Source organism: Miniopterus natalensis, chromosome 1 (genome assembly GCF_054644295.1).
Source record: "Miniopterus natalensis isolate mMinNat1 chromosome 1, mMinNat1.hap1, whole genome shotgun sequence".
Taxonomy (NCBI): domain Eukaryota; kingdom Metazoa; phylum Chordata; class Mammalia; order Chiroptera; family Miniopteridae; genus Miniopterus; species Miniopterus natalensis.
In genome coordinates, this window is record NC_142081.1 from 119940630 (window position 1) to 119957422 (window position 16793).

General features: G+C 35.9%; 1 protein-coding gene across 1 annotated transcript in view; it reads left to right on the forward strand.

Annotated features, from left to right (window-relative positions):
• Positions 1 to 7288, forward strand: part of MALRD1 (MAM and LDL receptor class A domain containing 1) — a 543727-nt gene extending 536439 nt beyond the window's left edge. Inside the window, 2 exon segments of the mRNA XM_087815868.1 lie at positions 7062 to 7217; positions 7219 to 7288. Coding sequence (XP_087671994.1) covers positions 7062 to 7217; positions 7219 to 7288 — 226 coding nt within the window.
• The last annotated feature ends 9505 nt before the right edge of the window (positions 7289 to 16793 follow it).

The following is a 16793-nucleotide window of genomic DNA, read 5'->3' on the forward strand; positions in this document are numbered from 1 at the left end:
CAAATGGCCAATACTAATGTCATTAGGGCAAATGCAAATCAAAACTACAATTCAATACCACTTCACACCTATTAGGACAGCAATAATAATAATAACAAAACAAAAGTAATAAGCATGGGGATGTGGAGAAATAGAAAACCTCATAAAATATTGGTGGAAATGTAAAATGATGCCACTGCTGTGGAAAACTGTTTGGTTCTTTCTCAAAAAGCTTAAATAGAATTACCATATGACCCAGCAATTCTACTCTTAATTATACAAGCAAAGGAATTGCAGTGGGGACTCAGATAATTACATGCCAATGTCCATAGCAGGTTATTCACAAGAGCCAAAAGGTGGAAACGACTCAAGAGTTCACCATCAGATGACTGAATAAACAAAACGTAGCATGTGAATACAGTGGAATATTATTCAGCCGTAAAAATGACTGAAGTTGCTGTACATGCTATAACATGAACTTGGAAAGCTAAGTGAAATAAGCCAGACACAAAATGATGAATATTGTATGATTCCACTCATATGAAGTATCTAGAACGGACAAATTCAAAGAGACAGAAAATAAACTAGAGTTTACTGGAGCTGGAGGAAGGGGAAAACGTGGAGTTGCTGTTTAATGGCTACAGAGTTGCTTTTTGTGGTGAGGAAAACATTTTGGAAATAGGTAGGGTTGCACAACACTGAATGTAATGAATGCCACTAATTGTACATTTAAAAACGATTAAAATGGCATGGCACACTTTAGGTTATTTTACCACAGTTCTAAAAATTAATAACTAATTAAATTAATATCAATATTACTTGTAAAACTTGAATTATATAAGCAAATTGTACGGTGTGTGAATCATAATTCAGTAAGGCTGTTAAAATACAGGGGTGGGCAAAAGTAGGCTTACAGTTGTTCATATGGAAAATAATACAATAATTAATAAATAATAATACAAGGTTAAACTCTGTGTTTCGTGTACTCAGAACTGGAAACCTACTTTTGCCCACCCCTGCATATAAAAATAAAATAAACGTTTACCTCAAAGTCGTATTTACTGTATTGAACACAGATGAGTTTTTGTTTGATTCTTTTTGTTTTTCTTCGTTGGCATTTGCAGTAATTTCAGATATCTATTATAAACCCTTCCATGTTTTTAATTAACATTAAAATACTTTGTTAGTTAATAAGCCATGAAGTGAATTCCTTTAGAGGTATAAATATGCTGACTACACTTCAATTGGGAATTCTCATCAGAATTACCCTAGTTCTGAGCTGACATTTCTCTCCTTAACCCACTCAGAATCCCAGTTATGCAGTGTCTGCATGTATGGGATATAGCAGGAGCTTAATAATAACTTAACTGGCTACATAAATTATGGGTGGAAAAACTGTTGTGATCCTGCAGGGTTTTTTCCCTCTGCGCCAAATGTCTAAGTCAGTTCCTTGCTGATTCCTAGAGGTGGCTAGATCCTTTGAAACCCGAGCTCTTTCCAGATCATCTGCCTATCCACAAAGTAAGTTAAATGTAGCATTTTTTAGCCTAATGCAGACTTACCATTGCACCACATACAGTGTTAGAACCAGCAGAAAACTCCATAATCAAACATTTTGTTTTCCTCATATAAGGATTCATCATGTTAAGGAAAATTGTTTATGTTTGAAAATCAAACTTATAAAATTGATGAAGGTAGAAAATTATACCACAGAACTTGAAATGGTAAATGTATGGAGTTCACACTAGAAATGCACTTAATGAAAGTATTTATGGTTTGCGGGTGATATTTTCCCTCATAAATTGGAAAGGCACTAAGAATTAATCCTAATCATTCAGAGGTTTCCAGTATTGGAGACATCTTTTGATCTGGAAAAAATAAAAGTTTGAGATTGCTAATTAAGATAATTTGAAGTAGGAAGGCTTAACCATTGCTCACCTTCCTCTATTCATACTGTGACCCATTCTTCTTTATTACAATTCTACATCCTTAGCCTTCAGCAGCTCTTTTCCTTCTTTGTAGTCACCAGATCCCCAAAGCATGGCCACCTACATTTGTTTTTTTCATTTATAGAAAATTGCTTAAGACAAAATCCTTTCAGAAGAAAAATAGATTCAGTAGCTGAATTAAGAGAGCTGGAAAACTGATCAATTTACCTGACTTCAGCCTGCTAATCTTGGTCTAGGTCATCTGGGGTCCCAGCAGTCCAAAGCCAAAAACAATCACCTCATATCAAGATCTTCTGTGTTGCTTGTGCCCCGCTTCTACCCAGTTGGCTGCCAAGCCTGTCCCTCAGCTCCTGGTTGCCTGCCCGGCCTTTGGACCATCTGTCCTGTCTAGTCCTATGGTTTGGGTTTCCTCCCGCTTCCTGATTTCATGCCTGATTCTGGCCAAGGTTAATTTTTCTGAGCTGTTGGTAACGGTGGCTCTCCCCTCCTTACCTACTTCCTAATTTTCATTCTGTGTTGATTCTCCCCACCTCCATGTCAGTCTCTCCTGTACCAGCTTTTGCTTTGACATTTTTACATATTTCAAAACTTCCCTTTTCTACTAAGTCTCAATTTATTTTGTTTAAAGTAATGTCATTATTATTTTTTTACCTTTATTGTTAAGAGAATTACAGATGTCCCCCAATTTTTCCCCATTACCCTCATCCACCCAGTTCCCGCCCCACCCCAGGCCTTCACCACCCTACTTTGAGAGCAGCCCCACTCATGCCCTAACTATACCATTTACTGAGCTTGCTACTCTGAGAATTTCTCATTGATTAGCCTTGGAGGCGAAAAGGCAAGCAATCGAACACAACTTGTTTGGTTTAATTGGAACAACTCATAAGTATCTAATTAATGATACTTGCCTCATCATTTAAGAGTATTCTATGATTTTTTTTTTTTTTTTCAAAATATAACCCACAAAAAGGCTGCTATTGCCCTCTTCAACAATAACCAAAACGTAGACTCAGTGAGGTGAACCGGTGAGGCTATTGAATACTTAAGTCAATTGCACAGACACAGTGGAGTTCAGGAAGCTTCGAAGACACTGACTCTACGGGGAGAATGTATCACCAGCCAAACACAATTACCCAGATTATGCTGTTGGGCTCACTTTTCAGAAGAGGACCATGTGGTTGGTTTAGCAGATGAAATAAGAGGCCATACCTGTGACGATCTATTTTCAAAAAGCAAATCAACAGGAGCTTCCTCTTTACTATCTCTTCTTTTAGGATTGAAAGGTATATTATTGAGAAATGTATTGTCATTATACTCTGATTAGGCAAAAGTATTCATGGATATATTTTTCCTCAGTTGTCCTCAAGACATTGGCAATCATTCTGGAATTGGTCTTCCATTCTCCATTATGTGTATGTGTATGTGTATGTGTATGTGTATGTGTATGTGTATGTGTATGTGTATGTGTATGTGTGTATGTGTATGTGTGAATGCATGTAATGTGATCCTTCCTCTGACTTTAACATGGTGTATTTGGTTATCTGGTTATATATTTTTCTGTTCTTGTGGTGGGTATTTTTTCTTTATCAGTTGTGAGCAACTATTCCAGGCTAGTTGTCTTGTGATAAGCCTATTGATTCTTAAGTAAGTAAAGTATAAAAAGAAAATGATGATTTAGGTGTGCAGTACATCTGAGTAAATTATGTAGAATTAGACCAATATGTGAGATGACCAAGGACATGTCTCTTTGTGATTCACAAAAGGAAACATTAACATAAAGAACTTTCAAAAACACCCATATTTAAATTTTCTGTTTAAAATATTAAAGACTCTGATGCCATAAATCCTTAAGACAGACGTTGTCGTGGAAAATAGTCCTTGGGATTTGAGGGCTTGGCACTGTTGAAGTCTCAAGAACTTCAAGGTGGCCTTCCTTATAACTAGTTCAGTTTTACATTATATTTCTCTTTCTAATATTGTACCCCTTATATTATTGGAGTAATATTTTAAGAAATCAATTTTAAGGTCAACTTATGCCATTTTTGTTTTTGCCTGGGTTTATTTGGATCTAAATATTCAAAAGATAAATAACACTTGCTTTCAAGAATGTAGATGCTTTGATGTCAGGCAAAAAGTCTTTACTTATGGTAATACATTCATAAAAATAAATACAGTGGCTAGACAATGTGTCTCTCAAAGATTTCTGCTAGACAATAACTTAAAATATATCATGGTATATTTCAATGCTTATTCTTTTTTTTTCTTTCTTTTTTTTGGGGGGCCCTGTGTATTTTAAGAAAAATGAAAGGAAGTGTTAATTGTGCATTTGTTAATCCAGTCTATGGGAGTTGGAGCAACCCAGAGAAATCAGAGGTAAGAGGTATTGGTGAACTGTATTGTTTCAGAAGCAGAAACACACACACACACAGTGTTGTTTGAACATGTTTTACTAAAAGGAATATTTTTGTGGAGTTATTTATTATTCCATTTGAGGGTGGAAAGGAATTTCAGTGTCCCTAAATGTGTTGTGAAAATTTTCCATTGCAGGATAGTTTCACTCTGCTTGTGAAATCAGTCCACTGTTAAATGGCTTTGTGGTCACTATTCATACTCAGAGAACTGACAAATTTGGAAAATACCCGTTTAACCCACAGAGTGTTAGTCAGCTACTCACAGTAACTACTCATTGGCTGTTCTTCATATTTTATTGTCAAAGACAAAACAGAGGATAGCACCCTGTGCTCTCTCTCATTGTAGGTGTGGGCAGTGAGGGCCTTAACCTGAAAATTCTGAAGATAAAAAGAGAAATAAATGCATTACATCTTTCTGGGCCCATTTTAGGCCTACTCCCTACTAGCATAAGAAGTAGGCTACAGAGAAAATGGCAAATAAAATTTCTCTCACCCTTTTCTTAAGTGGGTAATATGGGCATTTACTTGGGTATAAAATGGGGTTAGCCAAGACACAGGGCTTCCTATCTATGAAAGCTTCCTCGTATCTGATTTTAGAAATGTTATATGAAACTTAATCTCTTGTCAAAGTGAGCATATAAAAGTTTTAATTTTCTTCTCATTTTTTCTTGAAACAGTTTGTTAACTGTTATAGAAGATGGTAGCAAAGGTGTTTCTTTTAGTTTTGAGGTTTGGAGTCTAACACAACCCTTGAATTTTTTCTGTTTCCATCAATAACGATGTCATATTCTCTTTTAGTATTGTTTTGGTAGGGTTGACAACAAGAGGTAAGATATTTCCCAGAGCACAGAGAGAATTAACTTGGGTGACTTGTGAAGTCAATCAAGACATCGAATAAAAGTGAAATGTACTCCTACTTAATGGGTAATAAATAAAATGCATATTTAAGAAACCAAATGTATCTTTTTGACAAAGTAGGAAGGTATAATATAAACCTATTTTCATTTTTACTAAAGAAAATAAATTTTATTCTTTTTATCTTTAGCTTAATTTGGCTTTTAGTATCTGACGGATACAAATCATACAGGAATTAAAATGTAATGTTTTAAATTTGGCATTTTTAATTTAATATCATATCAACTTGCAAAAATTAAATATATGCTAGGAAGGTGCTATGCACCCTTTACTCTCCATTGAGAAGGTGGCTTCTCTAGTGCTCAGGAAGAAGTCCGTATCAAAGACCCACTTTTCAAGGTGCTTTCAAGATGCTTTCGACTGCGTGTACCCATGTTAGCGCGATTGACGACTCCAGGAAACCTTGGAAGAAATTTCTTTTTATTTTCTATTCTAATAAATTTTTTTTTTCTCTTTCACATTCCTTTTTCTTTCCATTAAAAATGGCTAGAGAAGAAATCCTATAATTGCTTTTGACCTTTGTTGCTATTTTGATTTCCATTGTTTCAGAAACAAATGCCTTTGTAGTAATTAAACTAAATGCTCCACTGACATTATAATAGAGAAATATACTTCTCCAAAATACTATTCTAAACACACAGAGAAAATTCTCATAGTCTGATATGGAAATTGAGATAATTGTATAATGAACCACTATCCTCAGCCAAATTCAGCAATTGTCAACCCATGGTCATTCTAGCTTCACTTCTACTGCCACCCATTTCCTCCACCCACCACAGTGGTGGTGGCATTTTTTCAAATAGGCTTCTTTTCTTTAGAGCAGTTTTAGGTTCGCAGCAAAATTGAGCACATGGCACAGAGAGCTCCCATGTATTCCCTGCCCCCACACGTGCACAGCGCCCTCCACTCTCATCCCACACCAGCGTGCGACACTCTTACAGTTGATGAACCTACATTAAGGTGTCATTATCACCCAGATTCCATAGTTTACAGTAAGGTTCACTTTTGGTGTCAGCCAGAGTGTTTTTAAGCAAATCCCAAATATCATTTCATTTTACCTGTAAAGACTTCAGTTGTACATTTAAAGGGTAAGGACGTTTTAAAAATATAACCACAGTATCTCACCTAAACATTTAACAGTAATTCCTCGATACCATCAAATATTCAGTCAGTGTTCAACCAACCCCAATTATCTCATGAATAAGTAAGGGAATTTATATTTGTTGTTGTTGCTATATTTTTAAAAAAATCAAAGTTAACATAAGATATATGTATCCAAATTGGTGGACATTCCTCTTTAAGCCTCTTTTAATCACTAGGTTCCATTTTCTCACTCTTATATTTTCCTTGCAATTTACTTGTTAAAGAAATCAGGTTGTCCTATAGAATGTCCCAAATTTTAGATTATCTAATATCCTCTGCTAAATAAAATTCTCCCAACTGAAAGCTGTTGGCTGTTTCTTTTATTTTTATTTTTTTAACATGTCTATAATCAACACAGCAGGCTCAGAGAAAAGAGCACCATAAAAAGTAGTAGTCAAGGTCCTGCCAGCTGCATTCTCCCATCTCCCCGAGGTGAGGTTGAGACGGTGGCTCCTGTGCACAGAAGACAGGCACTTGTGGAGACTGAGCTTGTGCCGGAGGTTCAGGCAGTGTAGACGGGGGGTGCTGGAGGAAGAATTGGGAATGCTCCAGTTATTGCTCCAGTGGAAATTCATTAAAAAGCTGCTGTGTTCTTCATGATATGTAAAGAAGTCTCTTATTTTAATGCCTAAAATCCTAATCTTTTCAATGTGTTTTTCCTTAGAGTTCTATGTCCTTTGCAAATCCGTTATATGGCACAACACCGGGAAGCCTTCACACCGTATCTGATCTCCTCAAACAGCACCGCCAAGATCAAGTAGCACCTACTACCTGTAGTATATAGAAAATTGCAATCTGTCAAATCTTATAGAAACTCATGCATTAGTAAGATTAAAAGGGATTCAGAATATTACTGTAATCATTACCTTTAAGAATAAAGATTCTTACTGAAATATATTGAATGTTTTTTCATGGAATCTGAATCAGAACCTTGTCATCATTGTGTATATGAATATTTTAATAAAATGTCCTACTTAAATTTCTTGTTTTTCTTTGATTTTACCATGGTTATTTCTTAAAATAATGAATCAAATTGTTTCAGATCCTGAATAATAGAAGTTTTAAAATGCTTATTTACATGCCATAAAGCTTGGAAAAAAAGTGAACTGTCTTAGTATAGAAACTATCAGGAAGGGAAAAATCAGAGTAATCCTAATCAATGCAACTATGAGTAAAATTTATTTCTGAATTTTGGGGAAAAATTCAGTGATAAAGTATTATCCTGAACTTACTTTCATTTGAATAGTCATATAACACATTTTGCAAATAATTATGTTATATATTTAAACTAATACAATGCTATATGTCAGTTACATCTCAATAAAACTAGAAAAATATAATTCTTCACTATAAAAAATAATTTGTATGATTGAATGCTAAGAAATTTGAAAATCTGGATAAAAATGAATGACTTTCTAGGGAAATGCCACAAAAATTGATTCACAGTATGACAGAAAATATGGAGAAATCAAAAAGCACAGATGGTTTCAAAGAAAATGATTTCAAATCTTCCAGGAAAATATTCCTATGCTATTGAAACCGTTTCAAATCATCATTCCTTTTTAGAGTATAAAATATGCATCATATTGCTAACAAAACTAGAAGATGAAAATGACAAAAAAATATAATTTTGACTCATTTTTCTTATAAAAATTGATTCAAAAATCCCAGATTAAATTTTACCAACTCGCAGACAGACCAAGTTCTCTCTGATGGGAATTTGCATCTTGAGCAAAGATACTTGAGAATGGAAGGTGGTTGGACTGAAGGTAATAGGAGCTGAGACATCTGATAAAAATGCCCAGAAAGATGGTAACCTTACTCCTGCTATCACAATATTCAACACAACTCTCCATTGAAACCATTCGCATGTTCCAGTTGTTCTGCTTTTTCTTTAATTTTGTGAGCTCCCTGGTATATTTCCAATATATCCTTTTGTTTTGCTTACGTTGGTCAGGGTCAGTCTCTAACAACCAAAGAAAACCAACTGAAGCATAAACTGGGGCTTGTCTTAGAGGGTGCCGCCATAACAAAAAGATCTTAGATTTGTGGCTTACACAACAGAAATTTATTTCTTACAGTCTGGAGCTGCAATGTCCGGGATCAAGATGCCAGCAATGCCAGCAATGCTCTTGTTACCTCTTCCTTGTGGGAGGGGAAAGAGCTGGGGAAGTAAGGGCTCTGGTGTGTCTTTTGATAACGGCACTAATCCCATAGTGTGGAGCCCACCCTCTTAACCTTATCTAAAGCTAGTTATTTTCTAAATGCCCATTTCCAAATACCATCACATTATGGTTAGGACTTCAACTCTTGAATTTTGGAGAATACAAACATTTCAGCTCTTAACAGAGCTGTTAAATGGTACCTGCAATGGTTTCTTGTGACATTATTAGTTTATAAATAACAATGAATATGGGGATATATTAAAAATATTAAGAATTGGCTGAAAATATAACAGAAAATGATGAAAATTTCAAGTCCTAATTTAGAAAATAACTTGTGATTGTCGACCAAGAATGGATTAGGAAATTCATCCATTCAATTGGCTGATAATTCCTAAACTCTTATTTACAGGAAGATTTTACATATTGTCCATTATTATGGATTAATTATATCAATTGAAAGTTAAGTTCTTAAAAATCACTAAAGTAGTATAAAATTATCATTATTTTTATAAAACACGGTATGAGAACAGATTGTTAGAGCAAGATGGGTAAAAGCAACAGTCATTAGAAACTTTTAATAATAAAAGCTCCTAGAAGGTTAATTAACACTGAGTTAGTCAAGTTATTACAACTGCTTTTAAAATAAAGCATGAAGAGTCACAATAAATATTTACTTGCCAAATCTTAACAGATTTGATCTAGTATAATACAATGCCACTTAATTTTGACTTTCCTAATAAACATTCTGTGATGAAAATTTGGAGATATGTTATTCCTCAGAAATCAGTTTACAGTGCTTTAGTTTTGTTTCAGATGCAAATGTGTAAGGTTTTGAACTGTATTAAACTTGGAAACAAAATAAGTAAAATAAAGCTCTCAATATTATTCATTATTAACCTGCACATGGCAACAATTTTCAAGAAATGGAGGTTATGTAATGCCAAATTAAAGCAGGCTTTTGATAGAACACGATATTAAAATTATATTAATTTCAAGAATGATAATAATTTATGTCAGTGTGCCCACAAATTAGTAATGATTTTCCAGGTGTAGTAGCAGGAAATATATTCGTTTAAATGACACTGATTCTGACTAGGTAGTAAGGAGCACAATCAAGCCCATGTGTAATTCTATCCAACGTCTATACACAGGTATCACATTATAAGAAAGGAAATGCCCTTGTGTCTAGACAGTGTGCAATTCAACAAAGAGCTTTGTAGTGATGGTGAAAACAAACTCTTGATACAAGTTGAGGGCTCTCCACCAGGAACAATATACCTATGGACACAGATGTAGATACAGGCATAGGTGTAGAGGAAGATGTGGATATATAGGTTGGTAAATAGATAGATAGGTAGGTCATAGATCCAGAGAGAGGGACAAAGATCATATCATCCTAGTTGGGATCAACTCGAGATTGAGGCCCAAATCCTTTCTTTTGATCCCCTCTCTTCAGTCTATCTAAACTGAATCAAGACAGCTTTACCATGGCCATCATAAGAGAAGCCACCTCTCCATACCTGCCCCAGTGAGCCATGGCAGGAAGTGCTCCTAGTGGTAAAATTCTTTGGTCACCTCCTCTATGGCTGCAAAGTTCTAGGATTTAAGGAGGTCTGCTGCTCAAGAAGGACCCATTGTGACAGTCTCAAGTCAGATCTTTTTCCTATAGGTAAAAACTATTAAAGATATATGGAGAAGCTTAAGAGCAATTTCTCAAAAGATTTTTTTTCTTTTAATCTAAAATTGGCTGTTTTACATTCCTAATAATGTATATATTAAAAAATTTATGTTTTGGTAGTGCCTATAAGGCTACAAAAATTGCCCCCATTTTTAATAAATTTGTATAAATCTTCCTACAAAATTAACCCCTTGGAAATTTTTTTTTTTTAAATATATCTTTATTGACTTCAGAGAGAGGGAGAGAGAGAGAGAGAGAGAGAGAGAGAGAAACATCAATGATGAGAAAGTCATTGATCGGCTGCCTAGCCCACAACCCGGGCATGTGCCCTGACCAGAGATCTAACCTCCATTGCCTGGATCCTAGGTCAATGCTCAACCACTGAGCCATGCCCGGCTGGGCCCCCTTGGAAATTTTTAATAGAAAAAGACCTTAGAAATTCACTTTCTGAGAGTATTTGATGAAGTACACTATAATCAGATATTTTGTATTATAAATTTAAATAGAATAATATGTTTAACATTTTATTTAAAATTATAAATGTTAGCAGAAGAAAACGGTGCAAAGAAACTAGTGCTCTAAGAATGGAAACAAGACAAATTATGCATGTACCAAGTAGGATTTTCATGATTTCTGAAAGCGAATTTCAAGATTCTCAAGAGCACTAACGCTTTGCTCTTAATGGGTACCCATTTGGCAGATCCCATTTGCAGTTCCCTGAAGCATTTGCATTTCTCCACACTTAAGGGGTTTGCCAGACATAAATATGAAAATAAACAATTTCTAATTCAAAGGACTGCCAATTCAGCCCTTGGTATTATACATTTCAATGCTGGATCATTTACTATTGCAACAGTAATTAAAAATAATTCTTTGAAATTGAATTACTTATTTGATGTGCCTTACATTAACTGCAGAACCACCTACTGCACTAAAAATGCACGTCCAAAAGAGGGAGGATATCTTTCCCAGGAAAGCCTGCCACAGATTGATTATTTCTATCTGATGTTACAGAAAAAGCTTCCACAATAGGCACATATCAATGCTGCACAATTCAGCTGGTCCTTCTATGATGGATGCATAATAGATACTTTTGTGGCTGTTCCAAACATTCATGTTCCTCTTCGTCACCCTCTCATACCATAACTCCAAAGACAATGAGCACTTTGCTGCTTTGGAAAAGCTTTGATCTCCTGCAGCATCTAGAGGCAGAACTGAAAAGAAAGAAAGGGAGATGGACAGAAATTTCAGAAAGCAAGCCCAGTCGCTGCTCATTCCCATGCAGAGCATAAAACCATCACCAAGCCAAAGATGAGAATGAATGTAGTTTAATTAATGCAAGAAAAATGGTCAGCGTTTGATGTATTTCTATCAATTATATTAGAGCCACAAGTAAAATTTGGAAGTTCTAGAAAATCTTACATCAGGATGAAAAGTTCAACTCTTTAATATTTTATTGGAATTGAATGTGTTTTATGACAACTGAAAAGATAAATATTCTATTCTCCTTATATTTTTTTGGATCCAAAATGTCAGTGTAAGAATGACGTAAAGAGTATAATAAATAAACACTTTTCTTCCTTCCCATTTAAAGTCCTTGTTATCGCCTGCGGCTCTTCATACTGTCTGTAGATTGTCAATGGTGTATTTGAAACACGATGTCCTGGAAGGTGGTGCTATAATGCAAGATTATTATTTTTGCTACCATAGAAAGGAATGGAAAGTAGAATCCCTCAGTTTATTGCTTGCTGTTTAAAACAAAATGCTATTAAGCTTTCAGTACTATGTTTGAGCCTGGCTGGTTGTGGCTCAGCGGTTGAGCATCGACCCAGGATCCAGGCGATCGGGGTTCGATTCCCAGTCGGGGCACATGCCCGGGTTGTGGGCTGCAGCCGATCAATGACTCTCTCATCATTGATGTTTCTATCTCTCCCTCTCCTTTCCTCTCTCTGAAATCAATAAAGATACATTTTTTTAAAAAATACTATGTTTGCTAGTGCTCAGGGTATCTATAGTAGAACAAAATATTGTCCACATTGCCCACTAGATTCTTTACCATATCAATAGTAATTATTTTATATTTGAATTTGTAGAGAGACTACAGCATCAAAAAGATAAGTTTACTGATTTTAGGGTTAAAGACTTACATTAAAATTATTTGTATTTTCAATTTATAACAAATGTTTTATAACAAGAGAACATCGTCATTATTAATTAATGTTTTTTTTAAAAAAAATAGCACTTTTTATTCTAGAGATTTCCCGTATTACATAGGCAAGTTGTTTTACAATTTCTCAGCAGTTATTGTAGAGTTTAGAATATACATCAACTTATCACAACTTCAAATATCATTTCATGCATAGTGTAAGAACCTTCTTTTTTCTTCCTCTTAATTCTACATGCTGTTTTTGTCATACATTTTAACATCTATACATGTCAAAATTAAAAAATCCATTGTTACTACTTCTGCATTGTCTTTTAAAGCAATTAAAATTGTGAAAAACATCTGCTATAATTTAGCATTATTTTTACCCTTTCCACTACACTATTTATCTAGGTTGGTCTTAGTTTCTATCACATTTGTCTAAATAACATCCTTTAACATTTTTTTTTTAGCACAGACCTTATGGTAATAAATCCTCTCAGCTTTTGTTTGCCTAAAAAAGTCTTTATTTTGCATTTATTCTTTAAGGATATTGTTGCTGAGTATCAAAGTCTGTGTTGAAAGATTTTTCTATAATTGCTTTAAAGGATTTCACTCAATTTTCTTCTGGGCTGTATAGTTTCTAATATCAAGTCTGGTGGAATAATTGCCTTTTTTCATCTCTATGTAATGTCTTTGTATTTTCTGATTTCTTTCCAGATTTTTCTTTTTATTACTGAATTTTAGTAGTTTGACTATAGTAAGTGGTTTGGATAATTTATCCTGCTTCAGGTTATTTGGGATTCATGGATCTGTGGCTTTTTTTTTTTCTTCTTCATAAATTTCAAAAATATTTCTGGCTATTACATCTCCATATTCTTATTGTCTCATTCTTTCTCTCTCCTTTTGAGACTAAAATTTTATGTCTGTTAGACCATTTGATACAGTCCTGAAGGTCTTGGGTGCTCTGTTTTCTGTTTGGGGTTATTTTTCCCTCCCATGGCTTTTTTTTTTTTTTTTTTTAATGTATCTTTATTGATTTCAGAGAGAGGAAGGGAGAGGGAGAGAGAAAGATAGAAACATCAATGATGAGAGAGACATTGATCGGCTGCCTCCTGCACACCCCGAACTGGGAATCAAGCCCACAACCCGGGCATGTGCCCTGACCGGGAATCGAACCCTGATCGCCTGGATCCCAGGTCGACGCTCAACCGCTGAGCCACGCCCGGCCAGGCCCTCCCATGGCTTTTATCTTTGAGTTTCTGTTTGAATAGTTTTCACTGGCTTCCCTGCAAATTTAGTTATATTTTTCTCAGCAGCACTTTGTCTGCTGATGAGCCCATTGGAAGAATACACCATTTCTGATATTGTTTCATTTTAATGTTCTCATTTAACATTTAAAAAATCGTTTTTTTCCTGCCTGCTCATACATGTTGCCACTTTTTCCACAAGACCTTCATTAATTATATCTATTATAAATTCTCCATCAGATCATTTGAACATCTGGGTCATTTGAAATTGGGTCTTTTGATTAATGTACCTCTTGATTACTGATTGGCTTTTCATGCTTTTTTATCTGGTAATGTTTTATCAAATGCTGGATATTATATGCAGAATAGCAGAGACTGAGGTAAATAGTATTTATTGTGAAAATGATCATACCTCTTCTTTTGTCTTCCTTCTAGTGTGTGTGTGTGGGGGGGTATTCCAATCGGGAGATTGCCTTGTTTTGGGGTTGTTGCTGCTCTCATAACCTCCTCTTTGCCAGTGACCTCAAATATCCATAGTTTGTTATTGCTACCTTGCTCTTAGAGCGAGGCCTGAGGAGCCACAGCTTTCTGTTTTTCCAGTATTCCTGCTCCACCCTCATGTTCAGCCATACAGGAATGATTTACAAATATTTTCTGCCATTCCAGGGATTGCCTTTTCACCTTCTAAATGGTTTCCTTAGAATCATACATGTTTTTAATTTTGGTGATTTCAGTTTATTATTTCTAGTTTTGTTGCTGCTGTTTTTTCTGTCATATTTAATGATCCCTTGCCAAATTCAAGGTCATGAAGACTTACCTCTGTTTTCCTCTAAGAGTTTTGTAGGTTTAGATCTTACATTTAGGCTTTTTTACTATTTTGTATAAATTATTGTATTTGGTGTGAGAAAGGGGACCAAGGCTTGCCTTTCTTTCTTTCTTTCTTTCTTTCTTTCTTTCTTTCTTTCTTTCTTTCTTTCTTTCTTTCTTTCTTTCTTTCTTTCTTTCTTTCTTTCTTTCTTTCTTTCTTTCTCTCTCTCTCTCTCTCTCTCTCTCTCTCTCTCTTTCTTTCTTTCTTTCTTTTTCTTTCTTTTTCTTTCTTCTTTCTTTCTCTCTCTCTCTCTTTCTTTCTTTTCTCTCTCTCTCTCTCTTTCTTTCATTTTTATTGATTTCAGAGAGAGGAAGGGAGAGGGAGAGGGAGAGAGAGAGAGATAGAAACATCAATGATGAGAGTCACTGATCAACTGCCTCCTGCACAGTCCCTACTGGGGATCGAGCCAGAAACTTGGGTATGTGCCCTGACCCAGAATCGAACCGTGACCTCCTGGTTCATAGGTCAATGCTCAACCACTGTGCCATGCTGGCTGGGCCAAAGTCATTTTTTTGCAGGTGGATATCTAGTTGTCTCAGACATTTTTATTGAAAAGATACTTGTTTTCCCATTGAATGGCTTTGGTACCTTTGTTAAAAAGCAGTTGACCACAGATGTGCAGATCTGTATCTGGACTTTGAATTCTATCCCTTTGATCTATATGTCTATCATGGACCAGTACTACACTTTCTTTGTTGCTCAAGCTTTGTAGTAAATTTTCAAATAAGGAAGTGTGAGTATTCTAGATTTGTTATTTATTTTTCCAAAAAAAATTGGCTAGCCTGAGTGCCTTAAAACTCCATAGGAATTTTAGAATCAGTTTGTTAAATTCAATAAAGAAGTCAACTGGGATTTTGATGGGCATTCTGTTGCATCTGTATATCAGTTTGAAGAATATTGTCATTTTAAAGATATTAAGTACTTTGATCTACGATCATGGAATTTCTCCAATTACTACATCTTCTTTAATTTCTTTCACCATTGCTTTGCTTTGTAGGTAATCTTTTATTGCCTAATTTTTCCCCCAAGCGTATTTCATAGTTTCCTGTTTCTTTGCATGTCTCAGAAATTTTTGTTGTTGGAAACAGGGCAATTTATATAATATTTTGAAGTAACTCTGAGCACTTGTTAATAACAAGTGCTTGTTAACAAGCACTCTGGGGCTTGTTATTATTATTATTTGCTTGTTTATTTGTGTAGTGACCAACTGGATTGCTTTAGTGAGGTCTATTCCCATCCCCTACCCCTGACCTTCAGTGTCAGCTTCTGATGTTGTTCCTCAGGATGGTACAATTCTGGGTATGTCCGGTCACCCTGGGATGACAGTGGTTCTGGTAGGAGTGTCTTCATAGCTTTTCCCTGACCACCTCCAGCTGTTAAACTCTAGTAATTACCAGCTGATTGCTCTATTGTTTTTAATAATGCCTTGGCCATAAATTGTTCTACAAGCTAATCCAATCAAATGTGATTCCTTTGAAGGAACAGTTTTTCAGACAACTGTTTGATTTTTGTTCTGATGTCAGGAGAACTCCCCACAGCTGTATTATTCACTAGTTCTTTCCTTCAAAGCAGCTGACCTATCCTTTATCCTGTAGCTTGAATTTCCTCCCAACTGCCTTCATCACAACCTCCATTATTCTTGGGAGTGCCTATAGGCTGGGATTTCTTCACTCTATTGTAAATGAAATCCGTTTCTTTGCGCAAAATTTGTAGTTATGTTTTTGCTTTGTGCTTGTTTCTCTTTCCAGGCGAAAATCTCTGAGCCAGTGTTCTGGAGTCAGGGGCGGGGACAGTAGCAATCTTCTGTGAATGGACCCCTGGGCAGGAACCCAGTGCTTGAGAGGTGGAGGCAGGATGCCGGGGTCCCCTTGGCTTGCTTCTCCTAGCATGGAGCCACCACCTCACCAACTGGGCCAGAGGGATCAGGGAGCCGGTATTCCAGCATCCTGCAGCAAAGGTAGAATTTCTGTTTCCTAAGCGAAGGCTGCACAGAAGCAGGGAGCCCCAGCCTCTCAATTGCATTTACCCAGGATTTATCCTCGGTAACAGGTAGCTGGGCAGCAGAAATGGGACATGCCGATGCCCTACTCCTCCTGGGCATAAAGCGCTCCCTGTGGGATCAGAGGGGAGGGAGGCCCTGTGTTCCTGGAGGCAGGAGTGTGGAATAGAGCCTCTGTCCCACAGAACTAGGAGAGGCCAGGGAGGGGCAGTCTTGATTCAAATACTAGACTCCCACACTCATGACTAAATTTTTAGAGAAGTTCTTGCATAGACTTTTTTTTTTTTTTCATT